General features: G+C 38.2%; 1 protein-coding gene across 3 annotated transcripts in view; it reads right to left on the bottom strand.

Annotated features, from left to right (window-relative positions):
• Positions 1-21,191, bottom strand: part of CNOT10 (CCR4-NOT transcription complex subunit 10) — a 35,359-nt gene that overhangs the window by 598 nt on the left and 13,570 nt on the right. For all 3 annotated transcript variants that reach the window (XM_057400248.1, XM_057400247.1, XM_057400249.1), the window contains 11 exons: positions 20,726-20,843; positions 18,974-19,123; positions 17,906-18,108; positions 13,946-14,067; positions 13,128-13,304; positions 10,504-10,584; positions 5,454-5,567; positions 3,507-3,637; positions 3,217-3,252; positions 3,005-3,132; positions 1,120-1,195 (listed from right to left, as the gene is read on the bottom strand). In XM_057400248.1, coding sequence (XP_057256231.1) covers positions 1,120-1,195; positions 3,005-3,132; positions 3,217-3,252; positions 3,507-3,637; positions 5,454-5,567; positions 10,504-10,584; positions 13,128-13,304; positions 13,946-14,067; positions 17,906-18,108; positions 18,974-19,123; positions 20,726-20,843 — 1,336 coding nt within the window. The remainder of the gene's footprint in view (positions 1-1,119; positions 1,196-3,004; positions 3,133-3,216; positions 3,253-3,506; positions 3,638-5,453; positions 5,568-10,503; positions 10,585-13,127; positions 13,305-13,945; positions 14,068-17,905; positions 18,109-18,973; positions 19,124-20,725; positions 20,844-21,191) is intronic.

Here is a 21,191-nt window from a genome sequence, read left to right on the forward strand (position 1 = left end):
CCCCCACAATGTGATGTTATAGACAGTAATGCAAATGTCAAGAGGGTTTCTACAACATGCTTTTAAAATAATCTGATTTTCAATTGTATGCACAGCCCATCAAATAAACACCAATGTAAATAGAAAACTTACTTTTTGTTAAACCTTAAAACTCTAAGGGAAAACCTGTTAGTCTGAAAAGAAAGAACATTTCTCCCTCTTATCAAGTACTTCCTTTCACTAAAGTTTTTGTTTCAGAAGAGATACAGTGTTCTGTTGCCATTTATAGAACAAAAAAGAATGCCTGTAGCTCTGTTTGATTATATATTTTCAAAGGAGAGATGTAAATCCCACTTTCTGCTCTGTACTACTTTGTTGCAGAAACAAAGGTTTCCAAAATTCCGACTTAGAAATACCTCTGTAAGAAAGGCGTTGTAGAAGTCTCAATTCTGATTACAAATGCTCGAGTGCACTGCTTGCCTGCAATGCGAGACAACTGAAGGGAAACAAGCACACTGAACATTTCATAGCATGAGGACATTAAGCACCAAGGGGCACAGGTCCACAACCATGACAGTGTAGCACAGCTGCACTAGTCTGCTCATGCTGCAGAACTGAAGTGCAGTCTTTCCAGTTCCCCATTATATAGTTTGGGTTTTTCTTCCATGCAAACACAGTGAACCTTCAAAAAGAAGGAAGGGTTTCAGAAGAGAGAGTTATGAATATTGCAAGCTTCACTGCAGTACTTCCTACACAGGCTTTGGCATGGCTTCCTTGGGAAACCTGGTTTGCAGTTGTCTTAATGAAAAGCCTTTCAAACCCTCTTTATAGTATAAACCTCATCACAGGTTTACAGAGACTATCCAAGATGGCTGATTCCTGCACAAAGATTCCTGCAAAAAGCATAGAAGCTTTCAGCTCTGAAGATGAATGTTTAGGAAGTCAAGACCAGGATGGCAATAAACTATGGAATTGAGGGTGTGGATACAGGGATCCATAGCAGTGTAAAATGAAGATGATAGGACCTAAAGGGTGTCATTCAAAATGTCACAGCTCTATAAAGACTAGGAATGACCATTACTGCCCACCTTCCCTTGTATCCTATGTCCAGGTTGGTAGAACATTCCCAAACTTACTTACCGTTCTGCAATTCAAGATACACAGCCAGCAGAATAGCCTCCGGAGGGATCTCTTTGGGGTGGATCAGAGAAGCAGCCTTATTGAAAAAGAAAAGGATGGGGAGAAAAAGTGCTTGAGAAACATCCAGCTTAAAGAAAGTGCCCCTTGACAAGATTGTTAACCACCATCTGAGCTAACAAAAACACGTAACAAATCCTAAACTAAAGACTTTTTCAAACTAATACACTCCAGCACATTTACGCATGCAAGGAGAGAAGAAAATATTGTTTTACACTAGTTAGCAGGACCATCTGCTATATGTTCATGTTAATACGAATCTGTAATTCTGTCATGGTTTAAGCTCAGTCGCTCCTAGAGGGATGGGGAGGAGAATCGAAAGAATGTAACTCCCATGACTTGAGATAAGAACAGTTCAGTAACTAAGGTGTAACACAAATCACTACTGCTACCACCAATAATAATAATGATAAGGGAAAATAACAAGGGAAGAGAACACAACCGCTCCAACCGCTCACCACCCACCAACCGCTACCCAGTCTGACCGAGCAGTGATCTAGCCTTTCTGGGTAACTGCCCCCAGTTTATATACTGGGCATGATGTATTGTGGTATGGAATACCTCTCTGGTCAGTTTGGGTCAGGTGTCCTGTCTCTGCTTCCTCCCAGCCCCCCCCCCCCCCCCCCCCCCCCCCCCCGAGCATGAGCCTCAGAAAGTCCTTGGTCAGAGTAAACATTTGAGCAGTAACTAAAAACGTTGGTGTTATCAGTGTTGTTCACAGGCAAAAAGTCAAAACCACAGCACTGCACCAGCTACTAAGAAGGAGAAAAATGACTGCTACTGCTGAACCCAGGACAAATTCCTAGGCCAATCTATTGTGGTTTCCTGGTGAGATGACAGGTGAAGAAAGTAACCTCCACTTCTCCAAAGTTCAGAATACAAAGTTAACAGGGATTAATCATTAGCTTTCCATATATAAATATTTTTGGCTACAAAGTCAAATTCATTAATTTATTGCAGATGCAGACACCTGCTATACTCTACATCCACAGGTGGCCTTACACTCCTTTGGGCTTTACACATGCTGCAGAGGCCAAACACAGACACCTGCCCAATCCTAAGAAGTCTTGGGAGAAAAAAAAACGAAGACAACTCCCTTAAACAGTTGAGAACCTCAATGAATTTGAATCTGTTCACTACACAACTACTGTGAAGTAATTTGGAAGACTCTTGTATCTCAACAAATCATTTGAGTAGTCTTTCCTGACAGACAGGAATGGCTACAAAAAGAGACAAACAAACATCATCACTGAAAAAGATGGTCCCAGCCATAAGAAAGACCAAATGAGCCAGGCTAAGTGAAGACAGAGTTTCAAAAGCAGTGCTTGAGAACTCTTTGGACAAAAGGCAGGCAAGGAACATATCTCCAGTGCACTGCAGTATGTTCTCACAGTCCTAAAGTTAATACCTTAGATGGTGAGTTATAACTGATAAGAGAGAAGTAAACTCAAGGCCCTCAAGAACTTCCTCCTCTGAAATATAACAATCACTATTAAGCCATTAAAAAGAAAGAACAACACACAGACACACAAACAAACTTGGAAAAAGTGAAACGGCTTCCTAGTCATATTCCACTCTTTTGATACAGCCTAGAAGAAAAAGTGCTTCCCATAGTGGTACTGAACTATTTACACATGAAGAAATTTGGATTCCTTAATTTTACGTTACTAATAGAGATCGGTTCATAAAGACAGAAGAGAACCACCATCTCAGCAAAGTCTGCAAATAGGCCTAGGCTATGGAATCACCAGGATTTGCTGTGATCTAAATGGCACTTTGAAAAAAGCACATTTGTCCCCAAAGCTATCTTGAGATTTGTTTTTCATACCTGATGAAGACACTTTCGAGCTTTGTCATATTCACTCCTCAAGCAGTAAGCACTTCCAAGGTTAAATAACATCATTGTTCGTGCAGATGTGATTGAACTGGGGTAACACTGTGGGGTCTGCTTGCTAGCTGCAATTAAAGAAAAAGAAACTACATTTTTATTCCAAACTGGCCAAGTAACTTCCTGTACACTATGCAGTGTCTGGTACTTACAAGATTCCATTGTCTCATTTTCTCCTTTGTCTGACCCTGCAAAGAAAAAAGAAACACAAACCCCATCATGTTCTGTGAGGTTTTTTAAAGCTTATTACAAAAAGAACACAAAGATACAAATTTAATTCTTTCTTCACAGTCTGGCATTAAAGACGGAAATTATATCAGTTTGCTCAAGAATTCATGTCACTTAAGATGTCGCAATCATCACTGTATTTGCATATACGAAGTTAACAGCAGGAAAGCAACGGAAAGCATAACTAGTTCTAACGAAGTGTGGGTTCATTAACCTTGATCCTGCTCATTTGAAGAGATCCCAAGGGAAACATCAGTGACATTCTCCGGGTTCAAATGAGTGATGGCATCAGATATTCTGTCTAAAGAGATGAGAGCTTCTGCTGCATACAAATGCCCAAGAAACCTGCAACAGCAAAGGGTTAGGTACAAATATCAGTTTAACAAGCCCCAGTTTGTTATGTAGGACAAACTGAACGCAGATTTTAATGTGAGTACATGAAAACTATTACTTGAAACACCTGAGCGGAAGTTAGCTTGCTTAGAAAGTATTGTCACAATACCCAGTTCTGCCAGTTACTGCTTTTAGGTGTTAATGTTGTTAAAAACATCTGCACCTGAGTTACGACCATTCTTGCCCAGGAATTGCCAGTCCAGCAAGACAGTGCCTTGGTATGGCTTTATCTCAGAGAATTAAAAAATGAATCCTTATAAAAACACCCCAGGATATGGATACTTGTATAATTTAAGGTGTTAAGTGACCTTCCATTCAATAAAAATCAAATAAAGTCTCTGATAATAGCTACATTTCTAAGAACAGCAACTATACAGGCCTGTCCACAGGGCACAAACACCTTTCCAACTGCAGGTTTTGCAAATTATTTAAGCAAGTCTAATGTTTGACACTTGTAGGTCAGCTCAGCTACTCAGTAGCTTTCTCTTTCAATTTTGGATCAGAAGAAATCCTGTCAATCAAGAGCATAGTTTGCAAATATTTAATCTGAAACAAAAGTTGAGCAAAAAACGTTCATGCTTGTTCTATGCAGCTATAAACAGTACACTTCAAACTGACTGCACAGTTGGTTGTAATGAATTACAAAATAATCAGGTAGAATATCAGTCAGTTGTCCCAAATAAATTCTGCAACTTGGAACTGATATAGAAAACATAACATTCTACATGCAAATTATTTCATCTAAGAAAACAGGAACAGTTTAATATTCCCAGTATGCACAAAAGCTTTGCTTCCTGGGACCAAGAGACATGTCTCTGTTTTTCCCGAAGCAACTGTCAGCTAGCATTTCTTGCATTACATAGTGGTAACACTGCCTTCCTGAAAGTATGTGCCTTGCAAACTCCTCTAAAATCTTGCTCGTACAATGACTGTGCAAAAAGATGAGCTCCAGCAATAGTTTGGAGCATAGGAGCCAAATACTTTTATTGGTGTGGACCATTTTAGAGTATGCTGCCTGCATACCAAAATAAGCGCAAGTTAGCTTGCTTTCTGTAAATACGTTATCAGTTTTGAAAAGTAGTACTACAATAAAAACCTCTAATATATTTTATTCTGTGTATGATATAGGAATTAAATGTACATACAAGGTCAGAAGGATGGAGCTAAAGCTGCTTAAAGAGATATATGAGAACTGGTGGGTAGAAACAGAATGAGCTTTGAATATCCTCCCAAAAATACAGTGTCAAATGAGAACTGAGAAAGTGAAGAATGGAAACTATAAGCACAACAGTAGCAGCGAAGTGAAAGTCCTACACACCCAAGATCTGGTACCCTATTGAGCAAACCTTACCATCTGAGGCCATAGTTTCGTAAGGGAGCTTTTCAGCAGAACGCCGGTTTGGGCTGATGTTGTCTACCCCCAGCTGCTCATTCCTACCCCTTGTGCTGTGCCAGCGCCAGCACGTGCAGCCCCACAGTGAATAAGGACAGAGACCAGATGGTCCTGCCACTGCTGGAGATTAACAAATAGCAACAAAAGCAGCGATAGATTCTGAATTACATGGAATTCATACACAAAGGAGGGGACTCACGTTCCTGCGTGTCAATGAACATTTAGTCAGGGCTTCAACAAGAACAGGAGCGGGCCAAGCAATTCTTTGCATCAGATACAGAATTGGCAAGCAGCTACAGACATTGGAAGCTTCAACTCTGAACTCTCCAGCAAAAAGCAGGGCTAAGAAAGAAGAAACGACCACATCAGACTTACTTAAGAGACCCTGACAGCTTTGGTTGCTGAAGAAGTTTATCTGCGTGATTCAATGCCATAAGGTTATCACCCAAAGCCAGAGCCACGTAAGCACTACACGCAAGTATTGAGCACCTGGAAGGAAAAAGAAAAAACAAAAAGAAAAAAAAAGGGGGGGAAGCCAATATGTTAAATGGAGAATTCTGCAATTCCAAATGCAGCTGTTAAATGTCTTGGTGAAAAAATAAATCATGAACTTGCAATAATGCCTTTGCATCAATCTATGAAGGAGCTAGTGTTCCATTATCTATGGCCTCAATCGCATTCTCTGAATTAGAGATACATACGTTGTGGTCTATAAACCAAGGATCACCACAGTCTGCTCAGTAAGATTTTGCAATTTGGACCATAAGTAACAGATTAAAGAAAGATGGACCTCACCACATATTTTTATAATTTTTCTCAGGAATGGTTTCTCTTTCTCACCCTCTTTTTATTTGTTTGGACTCAGATTTGTATGCGCCCCCCCCCCCCGCTGCAGCAAAGGGTTGCAGATTTGTAGATTTCAGCAAGGTAAAATCTCTAGACACATAACAGGAATCAATGAAGTTGTAGCACATTTCACTCTTGTATTCTACAACGTTTGCACACAGGCAGACAACAAACACTGGAGAATTTGGTATTTCCAGTTTTGAGAGCTGTAACCTGCTGCCAAGACTCCGACTGATCTGTGGCTTTTTATTGCCATCACAAACTTTTCTTATCTTTCCAAAACCCCCAAATATCTGGCAGTTTCTGTAATAAAATCGGAACTACTTGCATTTTCCATCTCCAAACAATATCTCTATGCCAGGATGCCATTATTAGGCCAAGCTTCACACTTTGTAATAACTGCCCTCTCCCTTCCCAAACACGGCACTTGGGGTTATTTTCCACTTGGTAAGACATTATTCAATGCAGGCTGCCTTGTCCTAAAGGCACAAGCCTCTGCCTGAGACACCTTGCTGTGAGCAGACTGTCTTTCTCCAGGGAGGAAGAGCAGATCCTCTTAGTGGGGTCTCATGTTGGGAGCAATGGGAGGAAAGCCCTTGACTCTCCCGCTGGTAGGTGGGCTATTACCGTGCCAACCTTCTGGCAACTGTCAAGCCCATTTTCGGTCTAGCAATAAGTCATGTAATTCGTGGCAGGACCTGGGGTGCCTTTATTCCCCTTTCCCAGGAGGCATGCTCCTTAATTACACACAAGCAGGATAAGAAGCTTCTCCAGTATTTCTCCCTACCCCCCACTTCCTCTGCACTGTGCCCAGATGTCACATTAAATCTGAACACATACAAAAGCTTGAGAGAGGGAGAGGAAAGGTTCCCCAGCTCAAATCTCAAACCTAAAATATTTCTGAAAGATTATGACCGGGGAGGGGAAAGGGAACTTCTTTTCTTTTTAATTTTCTGTAATAAGTCTGTTCCTAAACAGCCTCTTTTCATCTCTGCCCCAAGGAAGCACAGCTTTTAAACCAGCAGAGATGCAAAGCATCACCAGCTAAATACAAGTCAAGGTGTGCAGAGTTGGTTTCTACTGGCCTTTATACCAATAGGTATCTTCTATTTCCCACAACATTTTAAAAGCCTTTTTGTACATCTGAATGCATGAACTCAAACACAAGACACACTCCAATCACACAACAGTTAGCCCAGCAAAACTGAAACCTACTCCTCTGCTCTAAAGACCCATCACTGTTTAAGCCTTGTAGGAGCTGAGCAAGATTCTTCAGCTATAGCCATCTAAAGAAGAGGAAAACATTCAGGCTTTCTTCCCTGCAGTACTGTTCTTGCACACTTGGATCCATTGTTGGAATCAGGAGATTCCAGGAGACCTGACAGCTAACCGGAGCAGAAGAATTGCACAAGGGAAAAGACAAACTAGTTTTTCACCCTGGTCAGGATTCTGACAAAACGCCACAGGTCGCCTTTGAGCGTGGCACTCTTCCAGCATCAGTGAGCCTCTGCATGCCCAAAATAAGACTGCCTTTGCACTAGGAAAAAGAAAAACTGTTTTTTTTTTTTAAACTGCCAGATTATGTCAAACAGCCTCTTGTGTAGGTCTAGGCAACAGGATTTGTCAGCCCACACAGACTGAAAGCTTACAGAACCCAAATTCCCCGTCTGACTTGGCTTATTTCTCAGGCAAAGGGCAAGCCAGAGCAAATCTAGTTCTTCAAAATTTACTATGAAGACATCAAAAACTGCACTTCTAAACTGTTCAGAAAGCATCATTAACGTGAGATAATTTCTACTAGCTGAGCACAACAGTGGCTATAACCTCTCTGCTTTTTACCTTTCAACACAGACAATACTATCCAAAATTTTAAGAAATACAGAATGCAGAAGGTGCTTAGTCAAATGGGGAAATTCAGCACCAGCAAAGGGGAGATGGGGAAGAACTATAAAGTGGCTGAGAGTGAGGAAGAAGAGAGATAAACAGCCATGGGACGATTAGCATTCTGAGCTTTCAGTATTGTGACAGGGCCAAACATCCCACTGCAACCTTTTAAGTGGATAAAAGAGGCAAAACTGGGCAGCTGGGGGGAGAAGAGACAAGGTATATCAGTGGGTAATCGTGGGCCTTACAGTATTACCTGTGAAATTATCAGCAATGTCAGTGACTGTCCTGGAATACCATATACAATACTAGGGTATGCACACTTCAACAATATGCAAGAAAATAAAATAAAGCATAATGATGGGCTGAAGAGTCAAAAGAAAGGTGGGGGAAGGTACAATTGGATCATATGGCTTACATCAAGGGTTTGCAGTCCATCTCTCTTCAGGACAAAGCAGGTGATCAAACTATTCCTTCATCTCTAGCTGCTCGGTAGGGGAAAATCAACATTCTCACACAAAGTTGTTCAATGCAGGGAGAAAAGGGCTATAACCAGGGCTGTTGCTAGCCATCTCAACTTTCACAATACAATCTACAAAATTTCAAATTTAGTAGCACTGTGGTCTACCAGACCTCCTTTACTCTTGATATATCCCAACAGTGTTGGGTTGTTCCAGTGTGGTGAAACATACCACAGGCTGAGAGCAGAGCAGAGGAACTGGCATCTCAGAGGATGAGAAGCAGCAAGGAGCAGAACTGTTTAGAAGAAACTCAGAAGAAAAACCTGGAGTTTCTACTGCCTATGCATCAATTCTTAGCAATGCTTGGTGTCCTCAGACTTCTGCTTAGTGCTTTTAAAACCTTGCAATTATTGCTTAATGTGAGAACGGTCTGCTCAACTACCAAACAATACATATGACACACAAGCCTTTTCTACATGGTATTTTTAATTTTTAAGAACTATTTAGGGGCAAAGTCAATCACTTTAAACTCTTAGGAGTATGTGCACCTGTACAAAATGATGCAAAAAAAAGCATTTGAGTTGCTTGTTTCAGTTCTAGAAGCAAGAGTTTTTTATAATCCAGTGACTTCACAGAAAAGAACTGAATTGAATAGACACCTATTCCTCAGGATAATCCTTGCCACCATTCAGTATTTTTTCTTAATATTCCCTGACTAGACAAGAATTTTCATTTTTTCACTTAGCTCCTTAGTGAACAAGTCTACACGAATACACTAACATTTGAGCATAACGTATTTTGCTTTTCACAGGCGTCTACAGAAACTTAGAAGTAGTTTTAGCAGAAGCATTCTAGGGATGTCTGGTCCTCTGGGTTTAGCCACCAAAGCTAGCATGGCAAAATAGCAAACCAATGCTTTTCCTTTCCTTATATGATGTTCCTTACCAGAAGTGTGTAATTCTTGCTAAACTGATTAAGTTTCTCCTGACATGTTGTCAGGTTTCATCAGTAGATACAACAGCTGATTGTGAAAGAAAAAACTATGTATTAAAAAAGAAAACCATCAAGTGACACCATGTAATTTTGACATGCAGCAACCACATTTTCAACAGTCAGGAGAGAAAAAAAAAAAATCCCAAACCAAAACCACAACCACTGTTTTTAATCCAGTGCTTTCTATTTGGAGTTGCACGCTCTTGTACCACTTCAGAATAAATAATCAGGGTCTCACTAAAGTCTCCTTACAGATTCCTGCTAAATTGCTTTTAAATGAGTGGAGCAAAGCAAAGGTTAAGCTGGTCATTATAAAAGACAGGTTACCTGGGTTTTAGGCTGGAACAGAGTGTTTACCCAAGAGTTTAAGTAGGAAATTACTGTATGCTTTGTCCATAATGGAAACTTAAAACAGATTTCTTTTTCCTAAACAGGTGGATGCTTTATAGTAAGAGAGATTTTCAGCAGGCTGGCAGCCACCTGTAATAGTTAACATTGGCAGGGAATGATAATCTTGTTGGGGAAAAGTAAAGGGTTTCCAGATAACACAATACTTATTTAGACACATGGGAGTTACTCTGTTTGGAGAGCCCTCAGACTACTGAACAAGTAACTTAAATACCTTTGAGAACATGAAAAAAAAATCTACAGTCAAATTTTACCTATGTTCTCCCATGGTGAGGAAGTCAAATGCCTGGACACCAGCAACTCTTCTTTCTCTTAAATGCAAACTATTGATTCACTGCTGCTGAAAGGAGCATCATTCTCATCTAAAAGCAGCGTAGCTGCTTCCACCACTTCCTTTTTTTCCCCCATCAAACAAGTATACAATGTTGTGGGGGCTGAATTCCAAACTAGTTTTATCAAGACCTTAAAGAGAAAAGCTACCACACAGTAATTCCACCTATTCCACCTACCAGAATAGTAGCCATGGTCATGTTTTCAGCTTTGTCATTATGGGACTCAGTCTTTTATTTTTGCACAACATATAATGCTAAGCTTATAACCGTGGGATCAAACAGACAAATCCACTTTCTGAATTGAAATTCTGGATGGTTTCTATTTGTTTGAACTGAAAGCCCAGAAGAAAGGAAGCACACACATTTGAAAAGAGGCATCCTTAGATTAACAGCTACAATTCAGTGTTGCAAGTGCTTAAACAAACAAACAAAAAGCTAGGAATGACTCCAGAATCATAGCACAGCTTCATATTTTATAATAATTTTATATTATTTACTTGCCTTAAATTTTCTAATTCTTGTTTCTTCAAAGGCGAAGAAGGTGGAGCTGCAATGAATTTATCCCCTTCATGACTTTTATTGCTAGAATAAAAACAGTGTATTAAAGAGTGACTAAATAATAATCAATTAAAAAAAACTTAGTGCAATAAGCATCAATATTTATTCACTCCATTTAAAGGACAGCAAAAATTCTATAGCCTAAAAAGCAGGGAAATGAAACTATGCAGAAATTGAGACACATGCTCTTATCCAAACCATCCTGTGTGAGAAGGAAGACGAAAGACATTTGCTGGGAAGGATTTGACTGACAGACCAAACGACCCACACCATTCTCCACAGCCTTGAGTTATTTCTCAATAGGACAAGAACTTTAAACTGGAGAGACACAGAACTTGCTGCATTGGTAGCCTCTTTTGTTTCAGCCTGTAAGAAAAGCAGTAAACTAGTTCTCTCCTCAGATATCTTAAAAACTACTTACATAAAGAATCTAGAAAATAACACACAAAGTTCTGCACCTTACTTTAGACTTCTAGCTGCACTTAATTTTTACAATTATTTCAGAAGAGTCTGTCCACTGAACACGAACTTTTAAACTGATGCAGCTTCATATCTACTTATTACAAACAGGTAACTTCCAACTTAGACCTTCAAAACGGAAAGCAACAGACACCAAGGAAAACTGTACTCAATGCTGTTGTAGTGTAGATACTTCATGGCTTTGCCAAAAATTAGATTAAAAAGTACCCTTAACCGTTCAAAGTGTTTACTGTTTTTTGTGGATAAGCAAGAATCTGCCTCAGAATCAGCCTGCTCAATTGGTGGCATTTGCTCCAAAAGCATCCTGCTCAATTAGTGTGATTTTCTTCAAATGCCTTATGCATTTTACTCTTTTCTCATGGAGGTTCCTCTGTCAGAAGTAAAAAATTCCTAGGGAATCTTTCAGAACGTGACACACATTCAAGAACAGCCAGCTTTGTTGCTGGATATTTTGAAATTGGCAATGAGAACTGAAAGATATGAGGGAGGCTTTTCTGTTGTTGCTGTTGTGTTGTTTTTTAAGATGAAGAAGCATCTGGTTTTAAAAGCAAAGGTAGTAAAGTATCTTCCCATATAGCACATGTTTTCCTTTCCTCACTCCTACAAAACCAAACACCACCACCTCACAACCAAAACAAAAAAGGAGGTCTTGTCTGAGTAAGGGTCACCATTTTGTTTTCATCACTGCCCCTTAGTGGGCCCCATAAGCTTCAAATTGACCTCTCATTTAAACCTGAGAAGCTTCATCTCAATGGGCCGCATACAGCTTGCCAGAGAAAGTTAGTTCACAACCGCCAATCTCAGTAAGGAAAGAAGAAGAAAGCAAACAAACAAAAAAAACCCAAAACATCAACCACAGAAACCCCCAGAGTTTTATAAGTCATTTAGTAACTTGTCAGGAAAGACTGTCATTGGGACAAGAAGGTTACAGAGAACAGTAAATAGACTTTAAATATGGTTGCAGCAGTAACAGCCACCAGCCCCTAGCCATAGCCTGCCTCCAGGCAACCTCAGAATAGAGAGGCTGTGTCTCTCGCACACTGCACATATGCTGTGCTGTGCCTATGCAACACAGCATATGTGCAGTAAATCCTTGGCAGGTGACAAATGGATCCTATCTTCTTAAAATTTATCTGTACTTGAGTCTGACAAAAACATCGTGGGTATTTTATTACTAAGTAGTCCAAGTTCTAACATAGCCACTTTTCACAGATTAGTTATTGTAACTCTTCCCTTCTCAAAATGGTCATTAGTGAAAGCACAGGCCATGGCTAGAAAAGTTACTCTTCAGAAAGAAGTTTTGGATGCACCAGGATAAACACACACAAAAAAAACCAAACAAACAAAAAAAAAAACCAAAAAACCCAACAACAAAAAACAAACAAAAAAAAAACCAAAACAAGCAAACACAAACCAAAACTACCTTCCTGCTATTTAATGTTTACATTTGACAGATATTGCCTACAAGTTACTTTTTCTGAATCTTTAAGGAGAAAAAGAGCTTAAGAAAAAACTCTTTTTTGTAAATAGCGATTTATTAAGCAATAGCTCCATGCTGCTTTCCTACTTATCTTCTAAATCTAGTTTCTCATTTCTAGTCTAAAACAAACTTGACAAAGCATACTAGGGCTGATGAATGTCAAATCAGATCATGGGGAAATGTTTACAGCTGAGTTGCCAGACATTTTCATACTGAATGAAGTACACGGTGCACGTGCACACACACATAAAATCACTGTAACATGTGAAAGTTCACTTACAATTAGAGAAATACCACTATGCACAGTGGAAGGGTGTTGGAAAACATAACATTTGCACCACAGAAAAAAAGATGGCCAGGGAAAAAAAAATGAATGCCACTGTCTCATTGATTAAAGTTGTTACGAATGGTACGAATTAACTCAGTTTCGTAGTCTTAAACTAGCATTCCAGCAATTAAAACAATGAACAGCTAAACAATATCCTTGGATATCCCAACACTACTGAGAGAATTTACACGTTATTTTTTTCTGCTGGCCAAACAGGAGAGATAGCAGACACAGACTGTCAGCCCAGAGACAGAAAGGTTTATATGCAATTCTGTTTACCTGCATGCTTCACTGCTTTCACTGTTCTCTGTATTTCCCCCCAGCTGATTACTAGTTTTAGATCCATTTTCTTGCTTTAGCTCCTGCTGATCTTCTGGGAGCAGCAGCAAGGCATTTCTTAGGCAGATTGCTGCAAATTCCATACTTGCTACAGGTATTGCTGAGGACTGCCCATCGCTTAAAGAGACACAGAAGTTAGCCAACAAATAGCAATCCTACTAAAACAGTAAAAGCAGAGCTCCAGAAAGATCTGAATGCAGAGAAAACTTTATCTAAAAAAAAATGAAATCATGTTTTAATATAACAAATTTAACTTATGAAGGTGTATGTATCTTGCTATTCTTATTTATCAAAAGTATGCCATGATGCCCAAATAGAGTGAGGAGACTCAAAAACAATTACAAGTTGTCTTGGTTTTCTTGACTTCACTTCCTGAAGTTTTATGGCAGAGCAACTAGATTCTCCATGAACTTTAGAAAAGTGGATTAGTGAAAAAGATGTATTTTTTTAGTGAGAAAAAGGGGAAAGATTTAGCTAACTAGAAATATGAATCTGAGGTAAATCAGTTTTAAGCTTTAATCCCTCTTAGTTACAACAGATACACAGTTGGGCCCTCTGCTGGCCACCATAGAGGAGGCATGCACATGATGTTAGGACTCCTCAAACATTTTAGCATGCCTCTGTCTTCCCTATATTTATTAATAATTACAAAATGAACAGTTATTCCATTACAGTTTTGAAAACGCCTGATAAACAGACAGGTATCCTTAACAAGGCTATGATAACAAAAATAAACAGCCCACTGAAATCTTACTTACTTATAAACAACATTCTGTATTGACTGGGATGCTAGGACTATCTTACGGTGGTAGCCTTGACCTACTATAGATTGCACAATTCCCTTTTTGCTTGGAAGACCTTTAGTCTCTTGTTCTGATGTCTGAAAGGAAGAAAAAAAAAAAGGACTAAAATATCAAGGCTGTTGAATGAAAGGTTGACAAAATGAGTGAAAGCTGGAAGACAAGTTTGAAGCTGCTAAAATGTAAGAATAAATAGTTTATATGGGTACAGTTTGAAATCTTGAGTACCATGAAGGATCAGGCACCTTTTATTGTCTTTGTGTTGCAAAGGCATTTTACTGCACACAGCGTAACCCCGATTAGTTCTGACAGTTTGTCTGATGGCCTACCGACCTAGTTTCTCCTCTGTTTTGAAAGCAAAAGAGCAATGAACTAAATCATATTAAAAGAACTGCAGGGATATCAAAAAGGAAATCATGATCTGACAAATAATATTCAGAATTGGCACTGCAAAACTTGCCAACTTCTCTCCCTGCTTACACAGCATTCAAAACACCCTCTAAAAAAGCTTCCTCAACCATTCCACAGGGAGCATGAAGCTGAAACACAACATACGCAAAGTTACATTAAATTAACAGATTTCTGAGTATGCAGACATTTAAGACTAACTTAAAATCACTCTAATTGTCAGTCTCAGGACTCAAAGCTCTCTACACTACATCTACTGAGGTTTGGTTGTTTTACCATCTTAACAACTTTGTTGGTAAGTAAAATTAGTGATGAAGTGTCACAGTTGTAAAGAAAAACTGTATTTTAAATAGCTATCACTTTTTAGAAAATTTATCAGAATCTATTGTAAAGAAAAATTATTGACATCATGATGGCATTTACTGTCAAATAAAAAGATACATACAATGAGTTTGGATATGCAGCACATTTTAGAAGAGGTGTTGAAAAAATGCAGAAGGGAATCATCTTCCATGGGTATTTTATAAACTAAAATACTAAAGCAGGTGAAGATTAGCTTCAGTGAAATTTCCTTTCTGCATGGTGTCCAGAGTATAATTGTGAATCCATGCTTCGATATCAAGGATTATTGCAAATTGAGTTACAAGATTAAATTAAACACACCTTTGATATTAGGGCCTCACTTGTCATGTTGCAGATCTATCTTATAAATTAAAGACACTTCCTTTGCCTTTAACTTTAAGGGCATACATTAACATTAGAAAACCAAACACATTAACATTACAAAACATTAACGAAAACATCAACATTAATGAAAGGTCATTTTTTTTGGTACAATTTGTACAATTACAAATTTAGGAAGCAGCAAGCTGGTTTTGTGACATGAATTCAAGCTGTCTGGTACACCACAACATCACATCAGTAGCAGGGAGAAAGCTACCCTTCAGAAGCCTGGCATCATCTGGCCCAACAGTTGAAACTTCAATGCTGTGTCTGTGAAATGGGGATATAAGCAAACCTCTCCTATAAAAAAGCTGTGAATATCTTCCTTACATTTGCTGAAATAGAGATTCCAAAATAATGAGCACCATTGAAATTCCCAATGGAAAAGTTATGAATTTTTTATTTTGAAGGATTTGAGGAATGTGCAGTAAATAAGGCACACAGGCCACTCAGAGAGGGAAGAGAGAATTCTGATGGGGGGGAACAGAGTCAGTATAACCATTTGTTCAATTAATCCCATGCACCCTGTGCACTGAGTGAAACGGACACAGTCTGGAAATAACTGCATGGGATCATTCAGTTACAGATTACATCATCACACACACACAAGGGTGAATGACAGTTTCACAGGGAATCGAGTACAGTATCTCTTTAATTTCACAAACATACTATTTTGGTGCAGTTTCCTGCTCTAAGAATGAATAATCCTGTCCCAATCCCTCTGAATTTTAACAAACAGGCTTATCCTAAATAGACATGGATCAACAGGTTAAAACCAGTATGTCCCAGATGACATGCAATACATCTGCTGTCAGCAGGTTTCCACAAACTTTGCCAGCAGAGAAATGACAAACCTCAGCAGCTAGGGATTCAGTTCCCCAGCAGCTGTGATCAGGACTACTTCAGGATGAAAAAGGTTCATCTCTGCTTCCTCAGTCTATGCCAGTTTTAGGCTAAGCACACTACAATATTGCTTCTCAACCTCTAGTAGTAACTGAGTGAGGAAATAAATGAACTTTGAAGAGTTTTGGCTGCATGAAGAGAAGGAAAGATCAGCAGCAGAGGTTTCATGCAAATTAATTCCTTAAAAAAGGGAAAATAAGTTTTAAAGAGTTTGTATCACTTGTACATCAAAAAACCTGTAAATAATTAATTAAGAACATCCCAGGAAGGAAGCTTCTCTATAACCACATACTTGTCCTCTACAAGAGTCTGCATCTTCCAATAAAGTTCTAGGACATATGCTATATATTTTCTTTTTTTAAAACAGTATTATTCACCAATCTGATCCAATAAACATATTTATTAAAACATAAGCCCCCAACCTTACTGTCTGTTAAAACAGTAGCAACATACTTTCAGTTATACCTTTTACACTGTAGCATCTAGCCTTAAAGACAAAGACTCTCTACTAGGTAGATGCATGTTTTCTCCTACTACTCCAGCTAAGATTTACGCTAGAACCTCATCATTTCAAAAGCAGTAAATGCAACTCCCAGAGTATAAACATAAAAAACTAAGATGTTTCAGTGAAACATTTTTGAAACAAAGGAAGAAAAACAACCCTTCCACCTCAAAGTATCAGCAAAAAAAGTTATCAAAGTTGTTTCTGTGCATCAAGCCTTGAAGTGAGTTATCAAACCTTCAGAGCAGCCACAATTTTCTGTCCTTGGATACACAAATGGTCACTGACTCCAATCTCACCTCGTTATTTCTGCCATCCAGATACAAAAATCCTTGGCAGTACAGAAATTAGCACAGAGAAAAAATCTTGAGCAAGTTCAATTCTTATATTCACACGCACACATACACACACACAAAAGAATTAACTTGTGGGGCTGGATTTTTGTTGTTTTTAATACATACCACATATGATTTTACATGGGGATTATTATTTTATATTATTATTTTATATTATTATAATATATATATTATCTAGTATTACATTATGGTAATAATATTATATATTTTATATATTATTATTTTATGTAAATCGCATGTAAAATCATATATGGTATATATTAAAAATATGTACCATATATTATATCTTACCACATAAATGTTTTATGTAAACCCCAAGATTTTGCAACCAATATGAAATGAGTATGAGGCATCATAAAATACCCATAAATAGTAAATCAAACCAATAATGTTAGTATCTGCATTTTAAGTAGAAAGCATTAACCATATTGCTTCCTGTTATAAAGTGATGTCTATTAGAGAATAATAAATATATTATTTGGAAAAAAAACTTTGTATTTCTAAAATTATTTCACAAGTTTTGCTCAAGGAAGGTAAACCATCAGATGACTTTGGGAAATCCAATGTGCTGCAAACCAATTTAGGACTACCCATTCAGATTATGAGCTGTAATGTCAAAGGGCTGTGATGGTAAATTACCAAAACAAAACCAAGCTTAACCAGTGTCTCCAGCAAAAAACTTGTCACTTTATAGAGGAGCAGCTCTAACAGGCACTTACATGCTTTTGTTTGATCTCAAGCCAATCTTTCATATAGCCTATTCAAATTCTTCTGATCTTAGAAAAGTTAATTGAACACTGGGTATCAAGACATAGTTTCTGTGGTGTCTTTCCTCCACCTATTGCAGCTTCAGATTAAAAATGCAAATGCACACATACACACAAATATAATATGGATTTACATAGAGGTGTTGCAACATTAGGCCTTTAAAACGTATAGTCCAACCCAAGGTACTATTTCTTCCTTTCTGTGATCACATGCCTCTCATAACTACAATCAAAATAAGGAATCTGCAAATCTACTTACCCCTTTATTGGCAGCAATGCAGCATTCTGCTATTCTTAGCCAAAGACGAGGGTTTGAGTGATAAACCTGGACTGCCTCAATCAGGCATTCAAAGGCAGCTAAGGGTCTCCCAATGTGCAAGAGCTGAATTCCACAGTTGTAGAGCAATTCATACCGTTTGTTAGTCAGTAGTGTACACATGGGTCTCCCTGAAAATTTTTTACCTGCAGAAAAGATTACATTAGATTGGATGTGCAGCTTGGGAGAGCAGAAACGTAACACTGGGAGGAGGAGAGAAGCTGTGGGAAACACCCCAAACCAAACCCCTTTCATCACAAAAATCCACTAGCCTCCCTCTGTGTACTCCTTCCACATCAAAGACAAATTAATTGTATTAGAATCATAGATTGGTTTCGCTTGGAAGGGCATTTTAAAACCATCTAGCTCCAATCCTCTGCCATGGGCAGGGACACCTTCCACTAGACCAAGGTTGCTCAATATTCTTTTTCTGTGTTCTTAATAAAGGTCGAAGCTCATTAAATGCCAACCACTCAAGCTAAACATTATATAAAAATACTGATTCCCAGATTTGTGAGAATACACATTTTTGTTAATCATATAAATTCCAGAAGAAAACCTCTTTGCTGTAACAAAGCATGAAACATTTTCTATCTTGACATTGCTGCCTAAGACTGCACTTCGATACGGGGCCAGGGGAGGAATGGGAAAAGCAGTAACGCGTGATAGTAACTAGATTTTAAAGAAACTTTAGAACAGGAACTTTATTTTGTCACATCCCCCTGACTGATGGCCCAAGACTATGAACAAGGGAGAAGTAACTGTCCCAGCCCCATGACACATCAAAGAAAACAGAAAAAAAAGAACCTATTTAATCATCATCTATTTCTGGCAACAGCAACTGTACTCTGAAGTCAAGTTACAATCAAAATTCTCACTCTCCTTACCCTGCTCCCCTACAAAGAGATGAAACAGGAATTCTGCTGGTAGTTACTGAAAGCTCCTATCATTTGCTTTCTTGATTCACTTTCCCCTCTTTCACCATCTGTTTTTATCTCTTAAAAGCCTTACCTGGATCTGAATTGCCCATTCCTAGTTGTGCACATGCATTATCATTCTCTTGCAAGGCTTTTTTAAAGTAAAAAATTCCTAAATTGTGCTTTCCCATTGCAAAGTGGATGCAGCCAAGGTTGTTCCAGAACATACACCTTAAGCATTCACCTGAGAGAACAAAAGACCATTTTTGTAAACTGAAAAATACCACTGAGCCTGTAAAATGCTCCCATCACTCTTTCACGGGTCAGCATGCTATGGTAGTCTACTAAACATGTTCTTCAGTGAGATGTTCATAGGTTATGCAGTTATGTCTCTGCCTTGCAAGCACTTTAATAACCTACATTGCTGTATACCACTCTAGTTCTAGTACACAATTGACCTGAAATGTGAAGCAGCCAGATTTACAGCTACCAAGCATCATATTTTAGGATAACCAGGTATAAAGCCAGTATGACAGACTGCAAGCTACAGAAGTTCACCTGGAGGTTTTCATACAGCTTAGCATGCAAGTACTTCAAGTTTTCTGACAGATGGCTCTTGTGAAAAGGAAATTCTCAAGTGAGATTACCTGCCTAAATTTTATAAAATAAACAAGTATGTCAACCTAAAACAAACAGGAAATGCACTCTCCTTCCTAAATATATCATGTTTAGGTAACACTGTAAGAAGTTCCTTCTAAATTACAAAGGACAGAAAATGAAACTCTTACCTGCTGGTAACTGAAGCATTACAGGGTTTTCATGGATAGAAAAAAAGCCCACAAAACCCCAGCTTAAAAATCCAAACCACCAGGAAATACACTATTAACAACTTAACCAATGTTTTAATCATAACCTAGAAAGACTATTAAGTGAACATTCTACTGTACAAAAAAGGTGTATGAAAATAAAACTTTCCAGAAAAATTTCAGTTATAAAGAGAACTTTAAACATAAAAACTGACAGAAAGGTAAGTTACAGTAAATTCTAAAAGAAGTGTCAAAATATGCCATAATAGGCATTATGGAAATATTTTGAATGCTTTCTATTAAAGTTATCTGTAAATACAGAATTTAAAAAAATTATTTAGAATTCAGTAGTTTTACAGTACAAGTGATTTTTTTAAAATCCTAACACCAAACACAGCTTTCTCACTGCATTTTTTAACTGATGCTTTAAACAGTCAACTAAAATCTCAAATATATTTAAATAATACCATACACAGTATGCAAACACAGAATATATATTTATAGTATATGAATAACTGTTGTATCTAAATATTATACACACTGATGTGCTGGTAAATTTTTGTACATGTCTACACATATATACTTTCTAGATATAAAAGCAATGTAAAATGGCATACAATAGAAGTCAAACACTTCATGGAACATTAGCATTTTCCCCACAATCATCATTATAACTGCTATAGTCTCTCTCTTCTTTGAGTACAATCTGAAATCCCATTTCTAGGTCTAGTACATCGCTACTTGTTTCATGTCATGATTTAGACACATAGATGAGCCTTGCAAATATTACAGTTACACTTTCACAAATTCATTTTCATAGACAACTGCTGCATTTTCTAGAAGAACACTCAGTGAAAAACACAACAGTGTTACATGAAGAAGCACAACAAGAAAGATTAAAACATATACAGCATATAAACCCATGATATTCAGGGCCTAGTTTCCTAAGTAATCATTAATATGCTTTATATTAATATCTATGGGTACTCCTATTATACTACACATTTAAGTGCTCGCAGGATGAAGGTTTTCTATTTTACCTGTTTTCATGAAGCCCGGATGTTCAGCAATGTTTGCACTGTTTAAAAGTTTGACTGCTTTACGATAATTGCCCCTCAAATATTCAAAATTGCTCTTAAGAAAGAGAGAAGGAGCTGACTGTGAAGGAGAAAACAACAATTAATTACCTCTTGGTTTATGATTTACACTGCTAGTGTTAGATTACTCCACAGCTGGCCTCTACTGCCATTTTAAAAATAAATGGGCCTAGGCCCTAATACTTTCAAGAAGTAGCATTTCTTTCTTGAGCACATGATTTACACTCACCTCCTCTGAACTACAAAATGATTCATACACTGTTACTGCTCTAAAACCCAACACCAGTCTAGAGAACTCTGTCCCGGCAATGGCTAAGTGCAGAGGATCTCCTTTTTATTTAGGAGGATCTTCCTCCAACCTGTCTTCTAGTACACTCTACCCAACAGTTCCCTCCCTGCGGAGTTCAAC

This window comes from Pezoporus wallicus, unplaced genomic scaffold, assembly GCF_028554395.1.
Source record: "Pezoporus wallicus isolate ANWC-B61680 ecotype Strahan unplaced genomic scaffold, APGP_CSIRO_Pwel_v1 contig_8276, whole genome shotgun sequence".
In the NCBI taxonomy this organism is placed as follows: domain Eukaryota; kingdom Metazoa; phylum Chordata; class Aves; order Psittaciformes; family Psittacidae; genus Pezoporus; species Pezoporus wallicus.